Raw genomic sequence first — 20,524 nt, 5'->3', positions numbered from 1 at the left:
CTCATGTTGTTGCGGACACACCTCGAATTCACTCTCGGCGCGTATACCGGCGATTGCTTACCGAAGCACGGTAGGGTGGGGTCCAATCAATGGAATGTGAAATAGAGGTCAGAAAGCTGTAAGACGCTTGCGGTATCCGACCCTCACAGCGGCAATGTTTGATAGGATTCACATCATTCGACGGGAAGATGAGTACTCGGCACTTGCAACGTTTAAACGGTGATGTGGGTCTCGGAGAACGGTCGGGTCCCAGCCAGAGGCATCGTTACAGTAGAATATGAACAAACGAAAAACAAAATTGGTGAGATTTGATCATGTTAGTGCTCGACCCAATACGAAAGGGACAACGGATAAAAGGAAAAGCATAATCTTTCACCCATCCAAGGGTCACAATGGCTATGTCAAGCAACGAGAAGCGCGCATTAGAGAGGACAAAATGCCGAGAAGCTTTGGCGGCGCACATCCGTGAGTCCCTGGTTTAGTCCGATTCCACTGGGAAAACTGACAATCCCCAGGTTTGCGACTTGGTCTCGTCGTGGCTCCCAATCAGGTCCGTCTCCAACCACGAGCCGAGGACGGATACGCCTGGTCTGTGACCGAGCCCAACAGGCATCTGTTGCAGTCAAGCCTCAGTGGTGGAAACGTCCGCCTGTACCGATCAATATGCGATGAACTCGGCCGGTCGCTCGAGGCTGTTACGCCGGAGACCTTACAGACTTCTCCTTCCAACCAGGAAACCAATGCAGAGGAGGTGAGAGAAAATTATCCTTGGGACCCTGCTTGTGCTTATACTTCCAAAACAGCCGCCGCGTGCGGATGATCGGGGAACTGTATCGTTTACTGCGCAGATCCGCGATTTGGAATCTGCAAATCGCGATCTGGCGGTTGAGCTTGATCGGGCCCGCGGCCGTCTACAGGAGTCAGTGAGCGAGTGCCGTCATTTGAAAATCGAAACCGCTCGGCTTCAGGGTCAACTCCAGGCCAGTGATTCCCGGGCAAGAGACCTTGAGGTCGAGTTAGCTCGTGTGAGAGCAGGAGTATCCGAAGCGATGCAGGTCTTATCACGAGGGAAAAGCGAGTCCGATCAACCAGACCCCGATGCCTGAGGATCAGAGAGGACCGACGCGGGGTGATCGCGGTACGGATTCCAAGACCGACGTAGCGTGGCGCGCCAAGGTTATCTCCCGATTGCCGGATCACGCCGAGCAGGACGACTTGTTGTGGATGATGTTCTGGCCGTCATGGAGAGGAGACATTCCGCACTTCCTCGGTTCAATTAGCATTGCGAATGAAGACGTCGCTCTTGACGAACAAAGTGTCACTATTCGCAAACACAATCGATGTAGTTGGCATTTTGCATGGCCCGAAGTGGTTGGTTCGTCATGTGGTTTTGTCGCCAATCAAAGACACTTGGGTGGAGTGTCTGGGTTGAACCCCCTGCCGCCAGGGGTTGAACCCCACGGGTAGGGAACAGCATTTGGTATCAGCTCAACCGCGCCGATCGCCGGGAGCAACGCGTTATGTCGCATATTTTTAGAGCTAGTATATTCAACTGATCTCATAGCGAACCTCTGGTCACGAATGAGTCACCTTGATGGATAGAATGGTGATTTTGAATGATAGCTTTGAGTTTCTGGTGATAGTATCGTAATATATATATAGACGCTGCACTCTTTCTATGTTTCATGGATACACGCAACAACTCCACAGCGAAGATAGAACAGAAAATGTCGTATATACAATTCAAGCCTCAGCATTAATGCAGCTCACCATACAAAGAGAAACAACAAAATGAAAAAGCAAGCGGCGTCTGATGTAATTCACAAACAGTTCAAGTGCTGGTGTTCTGCCGCCTGACCGCCCGCCTCACTCCAAAGGTCCAGATCAAATCAGCACCACAATCCCATATTCGCGTGAACAGACCGTGCGCGGAACAGACCGTGCGCGGAACAGCGTCTCAGCACAGATGTGCAGCCAGCTACGAGCGGTCGAGAATTTCCACTCTGTGATAAGCAGTCTTGTTGGCTACCTCCACGAGCATCTTCAGACCCCCCGGGGTTACCAATTTTTTCCAATGTTTGTTCTATCCGATCAGCCATGACCGCCAAGTCATCGGTAGCGGAACTCACCTGTAGCAACTCCTCCAACGACAGGTTCTTCAAGTCTCGGGATAGACTCTTGGCCTCCCCACTCCATGGATATGAGGGCAGGGTCTTTCCAATTATCTTCTCGACAATCTCGGCTAACGCGAATAGCTTCAACGTGGCGGCGTTCATCTCGGCCTTGCTAAGTTCGCAACTGTACTCCACCCCGGCTGTGCGATGACCATCATCAGCATCATGGACTCGACTGCGGCTTCCACGAAACCTGCGTGATTCCCTCCCACCTACCAATCTTGACCTCACCGGATTCCGAAAGCAGTATGGTGTCAGCGTTCAACGCCGCGAGCGCCCTGCCGCATCCGCGCAGGTATTGGATGCCTTCGAGAACCTGTGTCGTGTGAGCCAAGGACGTGTTTCACCAGCACACCCAGCACCTACCGGCCAGATGATCGCTGCAAGCTCGCTCTCCGTGACCGGACACTTCAACGCCAATAGTTGACTGACAGAAAGCTCCAGCGGCTCCCAAACGAGGAACACGTGATTTTCATGGAGAAAACATTCTTTGAGACTTGGGAAGCTTGGATGGGTGATCCGACTCATAAAGTCTAGCATCGGTTTGATCGTTGTACGTGTTTGTTGGAGCTTCTCCACGTTGACTAGCTCTGCATTGTTCTCCCGACGCCGCGCGAGTATCACCTCTCGACTCAGAAATATCTGCATAATAGCCTCGTGCGTCCGCCAAGGATCCTCGTTGATTTGTGGGACTGCAGGCCGCCCTCTATTCATCAATCTCAAGGGCTCCGGTGAAAGTTTTGTGTGGGATATCGGAGCATCCGAAAGTTCACGGGATGGTAAGGTGGGACCGGACGAAATTCCTAGGTTGTCCCAATTTGGCGATTCGGCGAGCATCATGGTCGACGGGCGATGTTGGGAATCCATCTCCGACAGCGGAAGATTGAGTGAAGAAAGGGAGGTGAATATTGTATGCAGACAACAATCGAAATCGAGCTCCCTGAAGCCCCGAAGATTTCTACGATTAAGAGAGTTGATTAGCAGGGGGACTTTATCTATAATGAACGCTTTTGGGTTGGCATTTGGAGTGCAAACACTAGTTGCTGTGATTTCAATATTCTGACTGATTTGTTGGCCATGGTGGCTTGGCGTCTTTCGTCAAAAGCCCACGTGGCCTACAATAAACACCTCAAGAAACCACCGTCCAAGTCGACTGTTGAATAACCGTCTCCGTGGCATGACACCTGCCTCGAAGACGCAGCTTCCTGGCAAATGTTTGCATGGGTCTCTCCGGGTAGGGCAGTGCTGTCATGATGGACGACCGCCTCGTCGAAGGTGCCCGGTTTACTTGAGCCAAGTTCCGGACATGTGCCGGATGGGCGTCGGTCTGTTGCTACGATCCGCCCGGCGGTGTCAGGCGCAAATCACCTACGGCTCGTAACGATCAGGAGCCCGTGTCGTTCTATCCGATCGACGCAGTGGTGGCGGATTTGAGGGTGCAGAGGTCGTAGGGAGACGTGGATATCCTACGTGCTCTGACCCTTGACGCACCCTGTGGGGACTTGCTCGGGCGGCAGTTGTCGACGCTCCTGCCGGTGCAGGAGAGATCTCGGCAGGAGGCGTGATGGGAACGGGCGGTCGCTGGTTGTCACGTCTCGTGGTTGACCAATTCAAATGGTCTGCCACCGAGGCCAGCTCTTGTCGTTGAGCCCGTAGAGCCCTCGCTGTTGGCGTGTCATAGTATACATAAAATGGTCCGTCGTATTCACTGCTCGCTTAGTTAGCCATTGCACCCCAAAAACTAGGAAAGAGACGATAAACGCACCATGTTATGCAGGAGGGCCCTCGTCCGGACCAGCGAGACCGAAGCCACAACGACATACACCCTAAATGCACTTGAGAGGTGCACCTTCCACACTTCAAGACGACGGGCTCAGTCTGGTCTTCCCCACGACAGATTCCACAGCTCTCGTCTCCTAAACTGGATGATGAATTGGAACTTCGCAGGCGAAGACAAACTTCTCCTCCGTCCTCTCTTTCGATAGGCAAAACGGCTGGATGGGCCACCGAAACATCCCAGGGGGCCCGATTCTCTCGCAAAGCAGCCTCAGTCAGTCTTCGACCAGAGAACTGGGATGACTCCGCAGGTCTAGTATCGGCTGTTGGCAGGGCAGGGTCAGGCCTGCCGGATGATACTGGAGGACTCGGTCTTGTGTGCTGCACATGAAGGTGAGCCTCTGATGATAGCGCCTGTTCCCCGCTAGCAGGTGGTCGTGGTGTATACGCCTGAGCTTGGTTGCGGATGGCGGCTGATTCCCACCGCTCTCGGACATCGTTAGCCTGAAGTCGACGATGCCACCGAGCACAAAGGAAATGAGGGACGATATCATGGAGCCTGTCTTGAAGGACGGAGAGATCAAACGGATGGCATGCAAGAGCATTCAACTTCTTGACACCTGCTTTGTGGACGTCCTCTGTTACGTAGAGTTTGCAAGGTTCTCCTCGCTTGGTAAGACCACAGCATGTCCTGTTTTCTTTGGCCGGTGCACCACAGATCGCGAACGCGTCCCATAGGAGTGGAGATTGAGGCATTATGACAGCTAGGTGAATAGAATGTGTGAGTACGAAAAGGCGGCAAGATAGAGTGTCGTGTACAACGTTGATGAAACAAAAACCGGAGTTGAACTTGAGCCACAACCAGGCATTTTATAGTTCTTGCTTTTGATAACGCACGGTAGTATTGGGAAGTTGACCGAGTTGAACTTCTGCTGCCCTGGTTCCCGGTATCAATGGTGGTAGTTCCCAGTGTCAATGATGGCAGGTCCCAGGATGAGCAGTGCTCCCAGGAGCGTACCATGAGACCTCTGGGAGTCACCAAAGCCGCCCCCCGGAACGGAATCATATACTCCAGGAGCCACCGGTCCCCGCTAAGCAGCCGTGCATTTACCCTGAGCCCTGTCAGGTTATCGAATGTAAAGCCCCCCTGCATATCAATTGAGGTGAGAGATTATCTTCGTTTTGTATATATATGGGGACGCATGCTCTGCCAAATGCTTTTGATATCTCTTATAGGCCTCCATCTTTATTTGCCGGCCATGACTATCAGTTCAGACAACGTCCTTCAGCTCTTGGGCTAAGTGATCGGTGATCCCTTGCACCGGGAAGATTGTATCTGGGTGGGAGACAATAGAAAACGATGTCGAAACGCTGTACCGAAATCATCCCGAGTGGAGGGAGCATCATGCCTGCAGGCGCTTCAAGATCTCTCTTTGAACTACTCAACGACGCAGAAGCTTGCCTTAGTGGGGAAGTTCTTGCTCTGCTCGAAGTGCAGACGCCACCGCTGCCGACCTAGGCAGTGGGCTGAAAGCTTGATACATACGTTGGGTATGCAAGCCGATCAAGCCGACAATGTCGCCGCTCTCAATCCAGAGAACCATGCAGGAGCCTTACAGCGAGGGCAGTGGCATTCTAAGCGCCCTTTTGGGATTGACACAAGCAGCTGGCTGTGATTAAGTCTGTCTACGCCATGACCATGTCTTCAGGAGAGGAGGAACGATGCGGATCTTGCCCCGACCGGGACACGGAAGGAGGCCGGCCTAAGAGCAAAAGTGTATAGACCACACCTGTGAAACGCTACGGATCGTGGCGTGCCTCTATTATGAGCAAAAATTATTCAGTTCCGACAACCCTCAGGTGCCTCGAATATCTCAAATCAAGCCATGAAAAGCTGCATTTACAACGTGAACTGGCTAGCGACCTGACTAACGGTTCTTTATCACGACTCATGTGCGCACCAAATAAAAACGGTCCCAGCCACGAAAACATCATATGATGCGTTCCGCTCCCTTTATGGCTGACGATTCATTCTCTCCGGTCCCTCGACATGCTTCTGTGTTGACGTCAGCTGATCATGGATCCGGGAGAGGCTGTCCATGGCGACTTGCGGACCGTTCCGGGAATGCCTTCCTCAAACTGCTCGTCATTTCCACCAAGGGATGCTTCTGGCGATGGGGCAGCTGATCGCCGAACGCGTTCCCACTCGAAAGGATCCCCGAGGGCACTCGAATCGGAACGGGCCCGGCTTATACTCGGTCGATGTTCCTCCAGGACACGGTGCAGCTTCTGCGTGAGCTTTTGGATATGACAAAGGGACTTTTGGTGCTTCATACTGTACGGCCCTGCAATAGAAGTGATATGGGAATGTTGGAGATTGATCTGATTGGGGATGAGAGAATGTATAATAACATGGTCATTGGAGCCTCGTAGGAAGCACGCCTACTTATATCACGTTAATTGGATACATCTTATTTGCTTTAGTCTAGGTAAAGTACAACAGTGGCTGAAAACCACCAGGAGCTGTACGGTTCAGCTGTTGAGCCCACAAGGATAATCATATGCCCGTCAGCGCGCTGGTTACCACCACGCATCAACTATCCGTTTCCGCAGCACTCGCGCCCGTGGCGGCCGAGTTCTCGTGAATACTGCCGCTCTCACTCTCTGGCTCCCGCTTTTCGACTTCTTTCAACACCGCATCAAGTATTGCGTTCGCAGACTCCCGGTCTTGACCATTCCCGTTGGCTCGGCGTTCCCCCAGCATATGGTCTACCAATCTCAGAGTGAGATCGTAAAAGATCTCCGCCAGCCTGGAAACTTGGTCTAGCTCATCGGTGGCTTGTTTCAAAGCCGCCTGAGTAGCTCTGTGCTCTTGCTCAAGTTTCGCGTGAATTCGCTCCGTCCGGAGTGCTCGGGCGTCAAGTCTGGTGATGGTGCGGAGAAGCTCCTGGCTCTTTGTTAGAGATCATGCTTCCCGGGCTGAGGCCAACGTACCGAAACGTCCATCCCAAAATACGAAGGTCCGGGACTGGGCCGGCGCTGTTCGGTGCATGAGGGTTCCATTTTTTGTCGTGTTATACTAGAGCTAGTATTGGTAGACGAGATATTTGCCTGTATGTTGTGTCAGAGCTGTGTAATCAGAGGTGTCAGTAGCCACGACACTCTTTTTATAAGGCTTCTCTGCGACTGCGACCATCTAATGGCCGGGATATTCTCGTTTGGGAAGCCCTTAGGGGCTGCTGAGTCTCCAAGGGAAGCCAAGCTCAGATGCTGAAATTATAAACGTTGGGAATGCCGTGAGCGCCGGGGTTGCCCGGTCGAATGTAACCGGTATCAACACCCGACGTTGTTCTCCGTCATAACCATAACCGAACGATCTGAGTGCCACGGCTAGCGAGCCCTCGATGCAAAGCATTGGGATAAATACTTGAATTCCAGAAGAAATTCTGGGCATTTGGAATGATTGTTACAGTATCAAATAGCACGGCGTTAAAGTATTTTTTAGAAATGCTCTATGCTAATGCTCTTAGCTGTCAGCAATGCACCAACTTAGATAGTCAAACCGATGTACAGCAGACAATATGTGGCTTCTTGGGGGTTTCCCTACAACTGTCAGGTTTATTCGAGCTCCCAAACGTAGCAGCTATCCAAACATCTGTTGTGCCGCCGAGAGCCTGGAGGTTGTATAATGGATGTGGCTACGATGGCGGGGCTCTTGATAAAGGACATCATCCTGTCGGCTGGTTGCACCCACACATGGGATAAGATAAATCAGCGGCCGCCCGCCGCTAGAGGTCCAAGGCAGAAAATCCTGCTTTGATCCCGCTTCCCTTTCCACTAGTATCTCAAAGATCAAACGGTGATCGAAAAGGCTGCATCCTGGCTTGCAAATGATCGTGAGCCGTCTTTGGATATTTTCTTTGTCGAGTGAATTCTGTGCCGACACTGCCAATATTAGCACAATGATCGAAGAGAAAAGGAATTCAATCACCGCAGACATCTCGCGATCAGAAATCTCGCGAATACGCGAGGGTATATCAGAGCCGTGTCTTTAGTCAAGCTAGTTGAGACTTGGAGCTCACAACGATAGCAGCTGTTCGTTATGCTACTCCCGTGACCTCCTGCTGGCATGCTTCAATCCACTCGTAGCGGCGAGCAGCCGGTTCTCACCCAGCACGCCCCGAAGAGGGTATCCCACCGTAAACGGAGTTGCCTTCACCGGTGCGGCCCATGCCAAAGAGTCATACGTTCGAGGGGTTGAGGGCAAACGGCGGCTTGGTGAAGCGAAACCGGAAGTTTGGGGCATACCAGAGAAAGCTGGGAAGACCGGCCCTCACCGCAGGTGAAGAATTTTCCCACTTGTAACGCAATCTCCGATGCTTGGTCCTGAGGCGACATTGAACGGTCTTTTTTTGATTACAACAAAGAAATCTGGTTCGACGGGGACACTAGTGAAATTTTTGTATGTCGCAAATTACAGAGCAGCCCCGCCAATCAATTAATCCTGAAGGACGAATTTTCCAAAATACGAGCAACCAATCATAAATTTTGAAAGTCGATTGATAGATATATTCCTGTTTCCATCGGGCCTAGACCTTTTTCGAAGTAGGCCTTCTGCGCAACATGACCCGACCAAACTTCCACCAGTAGGTCGTCCGGGTCACCGTACCGACCCGCACTGAGCCATAGGCCCGACTTAGGATCAGCCGAGGGCGTACCAAGGCGGAATAAGTACATTTCTAAATGGGAATATTCAAAGCCAGATATGGCACCCCGTCACGATACCCAAACAGGCTCACCTGTACTGAGGAGCTGATCAACCCAGGTATTTGTCATCATCGCCTCACGATGTGGGCAAGTACCCGCGCTTCGAGGTTGCAACCGTCTACCTCGTGATGTTTTCGTGACAAATTCCATGAGCAGGGTAACCGAGGCGAGAAAGGTGATGGTCCGGAGCAGGCCGGGAGCCAGACAGCCTGTTCTGTTGATGCAAAGATAGTTGGAGGACCCAAAGGTGCTCTATTTACCCACCTTTCATATCACGACGACCTTTCTGCCCGCTGAGAGACCGGTGAGGAATCAACGCGCAAGGAGCCCAGGATGTTTCCAAGCCCCCTATTTAACTGGTCAAGTGGTGAGTAACCACCCCTCACATTACCACCACTGAATCGTAAATGTGGAATCTCGTTCCCTTTGCATCTCTGGTGGAAACCGTTGGCCCCGTTGGTCCCATCGCTGGTCGGTGCGGCGGGCTACTCGATCCGCTAAACTCAATCTTGGCGTGGACATAAAACGCCGGCGCGCGATGGGATTAACGTGTGTTGAACATGGACATGCGCTACTGTTTTTCGACGATCTTTGGTCACTATAAAACTCCGAAGTGACCACCAGATTTCGTTTTTCCTCTTGATTCTCTCCAGTCCCCTGTAGGTGAGCTCCGTTGAAGCTACTACCAGATCGGCGGCCTTTTCCAACATGGCCAAAGCCCCACCGTCCTCTCGCAGTCCAATGACCAAGGAGTCCACGAAGCTTCTCTCGAAGTCTGATACAGGCGGTGTTTCTCGCCATGCAACGCGTCCTACCACTGCTGGACCTGGTACCGGATCTCAGACCACCAGCCGCGTCGTGAAATCGCGTTCAACTCAGGTATATTGTCCTTCGGTCCGTTCCCAGGCATGCGAGAGACCAGAAGCGGTTGGGCTGACAAGGTCCAGACTTCCTCGTCGCCAGTCGCAACAATGTCTTCAAAAGCCCAAGAGAAAAAGGATATTCGACAAGCATGCGATGAGATCCTAAAGACAGCGGAAGAAGATATTGAGCGACTGAACAAAGAAATTAAACGGCTTAACGAGGAGAAGGACAAACAGACACGCTACTATACCCGGGTAGTACATCGGCTCAATGCCGACAAAGCCCGTGAGGCTGACCAACTCCGCGAATCTACTGCAAAGCTGGAGCGTGCCATTTCTACGAGCCAGAAACTCGAGAACGAGGTTTCTCAGCTTAGGCGGGAGCTTCGCGACGCCCAGATCAACACCCCGGAGGTTGTTGCTTGGGTCGAGGTCCAGCCGATCCTGGATCAAATACGAGGCTTTATATCGACCGGTAACACCACATGGAATGAGATCCAAGCTTTGGAGAACAGACATATGAGAAAACAATTACCGGGAGATGCAGTGATTCAGGAGCCGTGGTCGAACACCAATGTACAGTTCGGGATGTTAGACCCGACTTCTCTGTCAAGCTTTCCAGTTCAAAACAACTTTGCGCTGAACGCTCACCAAGTCCCACCGCTCCCCGGCCAGTATGCGTCTTTGTCCTGAGCAGGAGCCCGATTGTCTACCGAAGGAGCTGCGCAGCGGCGGGATTGGCGCCCAATGTCGTTGGATATGACTATCTGGTAGTATCTAAAAATCAATCTGAGAGGAGATGCCCCGATTCAAGTTCCTTTGAGACTGTTCGACTCGATCTCGAGTTTGTAGACAGAGGGTGTAGATACACGAATGCAAGATGTCGTCCGGGTGTAGGACTCAAACTGGATCAGATAAATCTACCGATTCAAGGCTCTGTCCGCAGCACAGGCCCCAGGGGCACGTTGGAGATCACTGCGGACTTTGTCGATCGCCGTGGTTGCGGCCTAGAGGGCCTCGCCTTTCCCGCACCCCTCAACTTCAATCTCCTTTCCCCTGGCCCGCTCCTGACCCGCTCATTCCTTGCCCTGAGTGGATCAGGATCACCCTTGGCGTGGAGGGACGCTGCGGCCGCGACATTCGATATCTAATATATGACACGGGCCGGCCTCATCGTCAGAGTAGACTCCCTGTTGTCGAGTTCAAATCAAAGAGTAAAGCGGTGCGCCACCGGGCGAAGGCACATTGCACACGGGGTGACTGGCCGCATATTGGCTTCTGGACCAGGAGATCAGATCACAGGACGCCAAGACACCGTAATACCACTTGCATCGAACTCGCAAACTCTATTATCGGGTACCGCTCCAAACATGGCCCCGGCTTTGCAGATCCCGGGCCGACGCAACGCTCATCTGGCGTATCCAGAGTATGACTAGCAACGGGCTACACCGACGGCCGCGACCGCGTCTCGTCTTTGGACGCAATTTCCGCTGATCCTTTCTACAAGCTGAGGCGACTATTAGACCATGTAGGATGAGATGTGAATAAATGCCTCTGTGGGCACAGCTTGCCCTGGCAGAGCATCGAAGACTGCGTCGCCAGATTCGGAAAGCCTGATAGAACAGGGACTAGAGCTGGCTGGAAGCATGCGGCCTACGGTCCGGCTGTACGGCCCGTATTTCATACATTGATCTGCGATTTGGGTGGCCCCACTTGGGGGCTGGTGCCCAGAGCGAGGACATGCCTGTTTTCTGTCACAACGGAGCCCTCCGTCTCGTAAAGAAAATCCTTCCCGAAGTCTCTGCGGTCGTTCCCGACATGTATTACAGACCCTGCGAGGAACTTTCTGAATATATCCTAGCCCTAGTGATAGCGCGAGGCGCTTACGGTTCGGGACCTCGTATACCCCTGTCAAGAGGAGGAGCTTGGTGGGCGTCTTAAACTTTCGTCGATCTCGATGCTCACGCTGAATGGTCCGGAAGGAACGGGAGCCTGGTGATCGACGGCATTTGACTAGAATAAGTAGGAGTCTCTTCAAGGCACGAGAACACCGGAGCAAACCAGAAGCTCGGCTTGCTTCTTCCAAGGATCTGCGCCCCACCGGCATCATGTTTAGATCCGCGAGATCCCCCCACCACGTCGGCCAACTAATAAACGATCTTAACTTGACTTACCGAGGCCGAGTTTGCAGTCATAATAATGAGCATGGTAATGAATTGAAATTCTCCAGGGGTTCTAGATCCTAGGTGGGAACGGGATACACGAGAAAATTACACCGGCGCATCTTACTGAACGCCTGGTGGAGTGAGGCTCATCGAACGGGTCTGGCCCTCGGAGCCAATCAAACGAGAGCGGGAAGGCAGTCCAAGCGAACGTGATCTACCGGGCATGCGGCACTGTCCGGCCAGAAATACCGTTTCGGAAACGGAGCACGTGCACAAAAGTCCGATCGGACAGAGCGACGATCCCTGCGACCGAGTGGCATCGATACCTCGGCACTGGAAGGCATAATCTACTATCCGCGAGGAAGGCAAAGGAGGTCACTATATACTTTCACGATCTTTTGGCGGCTTTCGAGTTTGTGTGCTCCACGTAATAACCGGCCGTGATAATTGGCTGATTTGATCAAATCTACCTCTTCACCTCCTCGAAACTGAGAACTAGTCTACACTTCAAGGCATCTGACGCTTGAGAGACGATTGCTTGCGACCCCTCTTCGGGTTGACTTTGCCCGTGCCCTCTCCGGACTCGTCTGTCTTTCCTTCCAGAACCGCCACTCTGCTCATCAAGTCTGCCAGAGCGGTCTCAGCTTCTGTAAGCTTCTTCTCAACCTCAGCCAGTCGAAACCGTTGACTGTCCACGCTGGACTGCATCTCAGCGTTCCAGCTTTTCTGGCCGCTGCAGCGTTCTTCCGTAATTCTGTCCGAGGACCACTGTTAGAAATGTTCGTCCTTGCAAACCAATCCAGAGGGAGCAGCTCATCATACTTCACTCGAATATTCAAGCTAGATGGATGTCAGCAGACAGGTAAAAAAAGGAACGGCGATAAGTCACTTACTCGTGACACGCACTAAGAGCTAGCGCGCTTGGATCTTCTGCAGGTCCAGAGACGGATTGGACATTCACTTGCTGATCCTCTTCGATAACATTTTCCGTGTCCATCATTTGCGCCGCCCAATCTTCATCAGCTTCAACATCGCTCTCATTTGCCAGCGGCGCCTCGCCTTCGGCTGGGTCATTCTCAAAAGGAACCAGATCGTCACCATGTATAGAATCTACAACCGACCCGGGCGGGCTTGATGCACAATCGGACTCAGGGGTACCTGACTTCAGCATCTGCTCCAGCTGGAGCCGAAGGCTTAGCCGTTCGTTGCCAAGAGGCGACCAAATATCAGACATTTTGTTTTGCAGCCCAAGTCAAAGGACAAAACTGGAATCAAAGGATGACGAATGACGACAGAAGACGGAAGAGGCCTTGTGGAAGGGGCATTTTCTTTTCTTTTATACAGCCATGGTGGTAGGGATTTTCTAATAATGCGGAAAATTGGCCATCGAATGTATTGTTCTACTGTACAGCCCTGCCGCGTATTGTTCTAGCCAAGAGTCGACCGCGGAGGCGGAAAGAGGAAATTAAATGAATCAATAAGAAATCAAAAAGAGACTAGGGGATACTGTACTGCGTCTAACCTGGAAGCTCAATGCTTTCCCTACTAGTGTGATCCACCCAGGAAACGAAAAAAGCGAAGGGTTCCGTTGAGGGGCGTAATGCCCCAAGCGGAGCCGTTGGAGAAAGAGGTGGGAGTGTTTCCTAGACAGTGATATACCTCAAGAAAAACAACAAAAGACGTGACATGACCGGATCATTTGCCTTGGATGCTATGCCGGTCCGATTCTTCACGAAGAACCTGTAGGGCTAGGAGTGTAGATTTATGCCTCTCCTCGAGAATATGGCGGGGTCTTGGCTTTCTTAAACATTTTTGCCCCTGCGGCATGTAAATGCGCTAAAGTGGTGGGTGGGCCCGAGCATGGAAGTGAAAACCGTGTCGAGCGCCTCCGAAGTATCAACGTTTAAACGTTACGTTGCGGAAAGCCATCACTGGCTTAAGTCTGCGTGGGGTCGCTGGGTTTGCTTGCTCACGCCCATGGAATATGTGGGGAGATTTCAGCTAGTTCCTTTTCCGGTCGTATTTTAGTAACCGTTTAGAAATAATAATGGTGATGCGACGGATCGGACTTGTGCCCATTTACATATCCGGTATCCCTCGAAGTCCAACCGTTGCACCTCTACATAATTACTGTCTTTTTCCTCCTGGTGTTGCTTCTCTGTTTATCGCCCTGCTTCTACCTTCACCACTTTGCCCCTCTCGCGCGTTCTGTTCTCTCGATATAATGCCTCGTGGTAACGCAATCGGCTGGTCCCAGTCGGAAGCGGATAATCTCTTGCCATGGTTATCCCGGCATCGGGGATTGTCATGGGAGGCCAGATCAAGAGCATACTTTCGACAATATCGCGTGTTCCGAACAGTCGAATCTCTGCGAGGCAAAAAGTACCAGATTCTGCGCAAGCAGCTCGAGCGACAAAGACCGCCTGTCCTGTACGGTACCAAGAGATATCGGAGACAGTATCGGCTTCGGAGAGAGCCTCACGAGCTATCTGAGTCTCCCCCGATTCTCAGGCTAGGGGATTCCGATCCGGAGCTGTGGAAGAGAGTCCAGAGGTTACGGATCTCGCTTGGGGCCTGTTCTGTCGGCTCATCACGGTCTACGGACTCGCATCATGGTAAGGCAGTGGAGTTCTTCCCTCAAAGCCCGTGCCTTGAGCTCACAGTTTCACCAGCATCCCCTATGCAAGCTCTACTTACCTTTTACTCCGAACGAGCAGCACCGGTCCCGTCCGTCTGGGAGTATGTACACCGCCGTGTCTCGGTCGCGGGAGAAAAATAGACGTTGGCTTGACGAGTTGGATCAAATGGTGATTGTTGTTGTGTACTATCTTTGCCCTTCTGTACAATAGAATTCGCCTCTGAGAGTCGCCATTGACCTTGCTCTGTGATCGAGATTTATCCGTACCAATCTAGTCCGCGATCAAGCCTTCCGGCGCTGCGTCTCGTTTTCCTTGCTCGGACCTGTTCTGCACATCAACAATTAGATACGTTTCTCTTGTCAATCTTGTCACGAACCTGGTGACAGCTGCCTCGCCTGAGAACGTTTGGGTGCTCTCGCTTCTTTGAGAAGGCCGTGAAACGTGGGTAAGACACTGGTAAGACGGCGGACATTTTGCAACCGGAAAAAAGGATACTGCTGCCGTGACGGCAGACCTTCGGCTCGAGAGCGGCTGTTGCTGACGGCGTTGGTCTTCCATTGGGGATTTCGAGCTTGCGGATGAGTTGCTGCAGAGATTGAGGAAGGAATGAACGGAGCGTGAACGCTTAGGCCGTCGAGAAAGCTTGAGCCCGGTGCCGAGCTGAGCTCTCCGGGGGTGATTCAAACCGTTCCGACTATGCCTTCGGCCCGTTAGGTGACGACTTCCTTAACCTCTTCAATACATTACAATCTGGAATTCCGTGGTAGATGCTCCACAGAAATTGGGGGCCAAAAGCAACGATAGCCTCTCTAAATCATTTCTCGTGAACATAGCCCTTTTTGCTCTCTGCCATGGCACATGAATGGCCCACAGGGCAATTATATGGTGGCTTAACACTAATTTAGTCGTAAAATATTCATTCTGAGTTTCTGAAATGCGAGTTCAAGTAGCAATGTTTTAGATACGCAGACCGCGATTCCGACCCATGGTTCAAGCAAGCGTGCCGCCCCCCGCTAGTGACTAGCGCGCGCTCAACTGCCTCTTTGGCCATGATCACCCCCCGAGTGGATCTCTCGACTGGCTTACTGAATGCCCAGGCCTTGGAAACGTTGAAAACCACCCATTACACCCATTTTGGTACGCGTGACTCGTGGAAAGGGGGTAGGGACAGAACGAGGTGGTATCCATCCTGAGTAGCTCTCATCATTTGCCGTTCTATCTGCACGTGCTCCGACCCTCGGAGCCTCCAAGCCTCCAAGCCGCGACGCATTGCTTTTTCTAGCCAGAGCCGAAACAATAGCGGGTCGGGGTTGCCCGCCAATGGAGGCGTTGATACCCGGTGGTATACTGCATACTGTGCGGAGGGAACTGACGCGCTTTCACTTGAATCGGGCAACTTCATTTTCTTGGTCAAGGTAAGGGGGAATCTAGCTTTCCTCCGGTAGAAGCCTTTTTCTCCTGTCGCTTTTCTCCGATCGAGGTCTTCTTCTCTGCTTGCGCGCTGGGTGACGTTGAGTCGTGGATTCACCCTTTGCCTTGCACATCTGGTCTAACCGAGCGTTCATCGCCGCCAGCATCTCCTTAACCTCCTTGATCGCTTCCTTGAGCTCTGAGACAGTGGTCCGATCGTCCGTGCGCTCTTGTCCGAGGGTTATCACATTATTTTCAATCGTCCTGAAAATACCATCAGCTTTACAGATCCCGCGGAACCATAACGTCGTGCAATGCAGAGACACTCTGCGAAAACATTTCTGCAACTTCCGAACATGTATCAGAGAGTCTCACCTCACTCGCGTGCATAGTCTGACAGAGAGTCATTAAAATAATAGTCATAAAATCAATTGCATGTGCGACGAAGTCTTACTGTTGCAATGATTCCGACATTGAGGATCGGTAGCCTGTGGATGAAATGCCAGATGCTGTCTCCCATCTCATGTCAGTTGACTTTCTTCCGGCCGAATGCTTGGATGTCCATTACCTCTTCTCCTGGTTGATCGGCTGCCAGATTCTGAGCCAACCGAGTCGGTTGAAAGCGGTTGCCCCGGGCACTCCTGCCGATGGGATGCAGTGTCGGCCGGCTCTTCGCGCTCTCCCAATAGCCTCGATAATTCGGCTCTATATCTGCCCGGTTGGTGCAAGGGGCTTGTGGTCATAATTTAAAATAGAAGTTTAGAGAGGTGTTGCGGACTCTTCCGATGTTTTCCCATTTATACGGTTATGGGGCGTGTGATTACGTTACACCAGATCCCGCAGTGGTCGGTGAACACCGGCCACCCGTTTTATGATTCTCTTCTGACCAACGTCGACCCAACGCCAGATAAGGTAACCTTTGTTTGGTATGCTTATGGTCTGTTGCAAGATACACTGCATCCTCACAGGACTAATTCGGTGGTGTCCGGCCTGGTTACTAAGTATTGTGCCGCTTAGAGTAGCGTTATAAACGGTTAACAGTGGAGTGGAAACCGAATTGCCTTATGAAAAAGGTACAAACGTAATGGCTCGCGGTTTTCGGACGAGCTATGACGTTGTCATCGGCTTGAGAGGCTGGTACTGCGCACATGGGTTTTACGAGGCGCCGTAGTTGTGGGTGATAAATAGCAGAGGCGTACCCGTTATTTCTCTCTTCATGCACTCGGATGCTACCATCTCAATGCTCCCCTCGCTGCGATGGGCCCTGCGAGTTGTATCCTGTGCCTTTACCCCCGTAGCGCTGAGCTCCTACGGGGCGTATTCTGCTCGCCACTCGCTGCGATGGGCCCCGCGAGTTGTATCCTGTGCCTTTACCCCCGTAGCGCTGAGCTCCTACGGGGCGTATTCTGCTCGCCACTCGCTGCGATGGGCCCCGCGAGTTGTATCCTGTGCCTTTACCCCCGTAGCGCTGAGCTCCTACGGGGCGTATTCTGCTCGCCACTCGCTGCGATGGGCCCCGCGAGTTGTATCCTGTGCCTTTACCCCCGTAGCGTTGAGCTCCTACGGGGCGTATTCTGCTCGCCACTCGCTGCGATGGGCCCCGCGAGTTGTATCCTGTGCCTTTACCCCCGTAGCGTTGAGCTCCTACGGGGAGTATCCTGCTCCTCCCTCTTAGCGTTGAGCTGCTACGAGGCGTATTCTGCTCGCCACTCGCTGCGATGGGCCCCGCGAGTTGTATCCTGTGCCTCTACCCCCGTAGCGCTGAGCTCCTACGGGGCGTATCCTGCTCCTTCCCTCGTAGCGTTGAGCTGCTACGAGGCGTATCTTGCTCACCACTCGCTGCGATGGGCCCCGCGAGCTGTATCCTGTGCCTTTACCCCCGTAGCGCTGAGCTCCTACGGGGCGTATCCTGCTCCTCCCCCGTAGCGCTGAGCTCCTACGAGGCGTATCCTGCTCACCACTCGCTGCGATGGGCCCCGCGAGCTGTATCCTGTGCCTTTACCCCCGTAGCGCTGAGCTCCTACGGGGCGTATCCTGCTCCTCCCCCGTAGCGCTGAGCTCCTACGAGGCGTATCCTGCTCCTCCCTCGCTGCCTTGAGCCCAGCGCGGTGTATTTTGTGCTCCCTCTGGCGATGTGCAGGTACCTCTCCGTGGTGCTAGGGACCAGTACTCAACAATTCTATCCGAATATTTGAGGAAGCCAAGACCTGCATCGAATATTGTCTTCTTTGTTTACCACAAGTCTTTTCTCCAAGCTTGTCAATTCCGCACAGCGAGGCTAGACGCTTGATGATCTGTAGTTTCCCGAATTCTCTCTGTCTCATCCATGTAGTGTAGCTACAATGCCTCAACACCTGCGCTGTACATTACCGGCGGCTGCGTCAATGTCTACTTAAGCAATTCTCAAGAGGAACCCTCGCCAGGAGCGACTTGTAGATGCCTATGGAACGTACTACCAAGCTATGTAAGAAAACTATTAAGTTTCGGATAGAGATGATTGGAAGCTCTATTTTGTGTGATTTGAGCAAGAAGTAGCCATTTCTTTTCATTGAAAGAGCAAAGCAGCCTACAACCGCCTACAACCGCCTACAACTGCGAAAAAAGCGTTGTATGATAAACGTTTAAGAGTAAAAAAAAATTGAGAAGACAATTTGAGAAGAGTGGTTAAGAAGAGTGGTTAAGAAGAGTGGTTAAGAAGAGTGGTTAAGAAGAGTGGTTAAGAAGAGTGGTTAAGAAGAGTGGTTAAGAAGAGTGGTTAAGAAGAGTGGTTAAGAAGAGTGGTTAAGAAGAGTGGTTAAGAAGAGTGGTTAAGAAGAGTGGTTAAGAAGAGTGGTTAAGAAGAGTGGTTAAGAAGAGTGGTTAAGAAGAGTGGTTAAGAAGAGTGGTTAAGAAGAGTGGTTAAGAAGAGTGGTTAAGAAGAGTGGTTAAGAAGAGTGGTTAAGAAGAGTGGTTAAGAAGAGTGGTTAAGAAGAGTGGTTAAGAAGAGTGGTTAAGAAGAGTGGTTAAGAAGAGTGGTTAAGAAGAGTGGTTAAGAAGAGTGGTTAAGAAGAGTGGTTAAGAAGAGTGGTTAAGAAGAGTGGTTAAGAAGAGTGGTTAAGAAGAGTGGTTAAGAAGAGTGGTTAAGAAGAGTGGTTAAGAAGAGTGGCTAAGAAGAGTGGTTAAGAAGAGTAATTGAAGAAAGCGGTTAGGGAGAGTCGTGATCTTCTATTCACTAACGTTCTCCACATAATATTCCTAGTCACTATTGTTATCCCTCCACGAGAGTTATTGAGAAAAAGAGCCCGCTTTTTTATAACCGGTTCTCGCTATTTCCATTCGAGTCTTGAATCTTCACTGATTTCACAAACATGCGAGCTTTGGAAGGCAAAGAGCGCAGACCTTGACTTGAATTAGATCGTAAATACGCCACTACCATTTGGTTAAAGCTAAACCTACGTACGCGAGTCTGCCTGCTCAAGTTCCCTACTTTTAATCGTCCCTTCAATCTCTGGTAAGCAAGAATTGATTTTAATAGAGGAACGGCGACGTGGTCTAAAGTTAACATTAAGACTTAGAAATGGATGTCGAGGATTTCTGCGATCTAAGATAATAATGACTGTTGAAAAATCTGTTTATTGATCGTAATTAAGGGGGCGTCTCCAAATCCGAGTCCCAGACGTAATTGACGGTATATATTTGACGGCCGCATAAATGGACATGCTTCTGACAGCATGAAAATTTATGTACCCTCTCTAAACTGGTACAAGAAACTCAATTTCAAAATGAACCGTCGCTTTCTGGTTTCCTTTTTCCTTCGATCTTTTCGTGGATACCAATGCCTCGCAGAGGGTTACCGCACGTCCCCTTACAACGCGAACGCTGTTTCAGCAAAGAATGCGACTGTGAGTCAAAATATTGAGGACACATGAAATACACCGTCGTTCTAATAACAAAAAACAGCTTCAATCATTCTTGCAGGGGCCTTCGAGCGAAACGATGCGATCCTTGTTCCAAGGCTATCGTCCTACCTTCAAAGTACACCCCCTGGGGTGGGAAGTAGAGTCTCTTCTGCTGTTGAGCCCTTCACAGCAGATGTGCTATTATGATGGAAAGTTGTTTGGTGGATATCTGGCTTTCCTGATGGACCGCATCCTCGCAGATTGCTGTCGACCAGCATTCACGGCCAATCTCAACACATCATTTGTACGCCCTGTTCCGCCTACGGCGCCGATACGTCTCCGTGCGTGGCCCGATAAGGTTGAAGGCCGTAAGATTTATCTGAAAGGGTCTGTGCAGATTCAGGGAGAGAACTCTGATGAATGGCTTGATGCCATCCAGGCGGATGCTTTATTCATCAAGCCCAAGGTTTGATACAAATCGTGGCCTTTATGTGGTGGGGCTTTTCGAGTTTCTTCCAATAAAACGTTATGAATTTTTGAGAATTCAATATTGTTCCGTCCAGAGACCATTACCATATGTGCAATACATTAGAACGTGGGTACTATTTTTCTATGCCTCGGTGCAAACCTATTTTGGGAAGAGAGCCTTTAAATATGTTGTTTCTTCCAGTATCCTCTTTCAATCAAACGCTTCAGGAAGCCAGGCTTATAATGGACGAATGTAGTACTATTAACTATATAAGAAGGTTATAGAGCTGTACATGAGGCATTATAAACTTATCACTGTATTGCGGAAATATCAGAAATGAGGGGTGATCAAGCTAATTTACTATGTACCAGCTTCCGAATAGC

General features: G+C 51.3%; 8 protein-coding genes across 8 annotated transcripts; 3 read left to right on the top strand and 5 right to left on the bottom strand.

Annotated features, from left to right (window-relative positions):
- Nucleotides 1-392: 392 nt before the first annotated feature.
- N7498_001920 (uncharacterized protein) lies at nucleotides 393-1,106 on the top strand (the record flags this gene model as incomplete). The annotated part of the gene is made up of 3 exons (XM_058448982.1): nucleotides 393-465; nucleotides 516-751; nucleotides 804-1,106. The coding sequence occupies 3 exons, from the start codon at nucleotides 393-395 to the stop codon at nucleotides 1,104-1,106; spliced, it is 612 nt and encodes a 203-aa protein (XP_058311326.1).
- Nucleotides 1,107-1,884: 778 nt separating this feature from the next.
- Nucleotides 1,885-4,706, bottom strand: N7498_001919 (uncharacterized protein; the record flags this gene model as incomplete). The annotated part of the gene is made up of 6 exons (XM_058448981.1): nucleotides 1,885-2,003; nucleotides 2,063-2,314; nucleotides 2,391-2,490; nucleotides 2,541-3,132; nucleotides 3,547-3,882; nucleotides 3,940-4,706. The coding sequence occupies 6 exons, from the start codon at nucleotides 4,704-4,706 to the stop codon at nucleotides 1,885-1,887; spliced, it is 2,166 nt and encodes a 721-aa protein (XP_058311325.1).
- Nucleotides 4,707-6,017: 1,311 nt separating this feature from the next.
- Nucleotides 6,018-6,340, bottom strand: N7498_001918 (uncharacterized protein; the record flags this gene model as incomplete). Its single annotated transcript, XM_058448980.1, has 1 exon — nucleotides 6,018-6,340. Exon 1 carries the CDS (start codon nucleotides 6,282-6,284, stop codon nucleotides 6,018-6,020), a length of 267 nt encoding a protein of 88 aa, XP_058311324.1. The 5' UTR covers nucleotides 6,285-6,340.
- A 203-nt stretch (nucleotides 6,341-6,543) lies between these two features.
- Nucleotides 6,544-7,013, bottom strand: N7498_001917 (uncharacterized protein; the record flags this gene model as incomplete). Its single annotated transcript, XM_058448979.1, has 2 exons — nucleotides 6,544-6,897; nucleotides 6,945-7,013. The coding sequence occupies 2 exons, from the start codon at nucleotides 7,011-7,013 to the stop codon at nucleotides 6,544-6,546; spliced, it is 423 nt and encodes a 140-aa protein (XP_058311323.1).
- Nucleotides 7,014-9,379: 2,366 nt separating this feature from the next.
- On the top strand, nucleotides 9,380-10,273 carry N7498_001916 (uncharacterized protein; the record flags this gene model as incomplete). Its single annotated transcript, XM_058448978.1, has 2 exons — nucleotides 9,380-9,596; nucleotides 9,665-10,273. The coding sequence occupies exons 1-2, from the start codon at nucleotides 9,426-9,428 to the stop codon at nucleotides 10,271-10,273; spliced, it is 780 nt and encodes a 259-aa protein (XP_058311322.1). The 5' UTR covers nucleotides 9,380-9,425.
- A 1,979-nt stretch (nucleotides 10,274-12,252) lies between these two features.
- N7498_001915 (uncharacterized protein) lies at nucleotides 12,253-12,979 on the bottom strand (the record flags this gene model as incomplete). The annotated part of the gene is made up of 3 exons (XM_058448977.1): nucleotides 12,253-12,499; nucleotides 12,568-12,585; nucleotides 12,639-12,979. The coding sequence occupies 3 exons, from the start codon at nucleotides 12,977-12,979 to the stop codon at nucleotides 12,253-12,255; spliced, it is 606 nt and encodes a 201-aa protein (XP_058311321.1).
- A 2,832-nt stretch (nucleotides 12,980-15,811) lies between these two features.
- On the bottom strand, nucleotides 15,812-16,537 carry N7498_001914 (uncharacterized protein; the record flags this gene model as incomplete). The annotated part of the gene is made up of 4 exons (XM_058448976.1): nucleotides 15,812-16,058; nucleotides 16,170-16,187; nucleotides 16,249-16,303; nucleotides 16,363-16,537. The coding sequence occupies 4 exons, from the start codon at nucleotides 16,535-16,537 to the stop codon at nucleotides 15,812-15,814; spliced, it is 495 nt and encodes a 164-aa protein (XP_058311320.1).
- A 3,018-nt stretch (nucleotides 16,538-19,555) lies between these two features.
- N7498_001913 (hotdog fold domain-containing protein) lies at nucleotides 19,556-20,144 on the top strand (the record flags this gene model as incomplete). Its single annotated transcript, XM_058448975.1, has 2 exons — nucleotides 19,556-19,675; nucleotides 19,734-20,144. The coding sequence occupies 2 exons, from the start codon at nucleotides 19,556-19,558 to the stop codon at nucleotides 20,142-20,144; spliced, it is 531 nt and encodes a 176-aa protein (XP_058311319.1).
- Between the last annotated feature and the right edge of the window lie 380 nt (nucleotides 20,145-20,524).

Source organism: Penicillium cinerascens (genome assembly GCF_028974065.1).
Source record: "Penicillium cinerascens strain IBT 15544 chromosome Unknown contig_1_segment0_segment0, whole genome shotgun sequence".
In the NCBI taxonomy this organism is placed as follows: Eukaryota; Fungi; Ascomycota; class Eurotiomycetes; order Eurotiales; family Aspergillaceae; genus Penicillium; species Penicillium cinerascens.
Note: the sequence above shows the minus strand (reverse complement) of the source record. Positions and strands in the feature narration are given on the sequence as shown.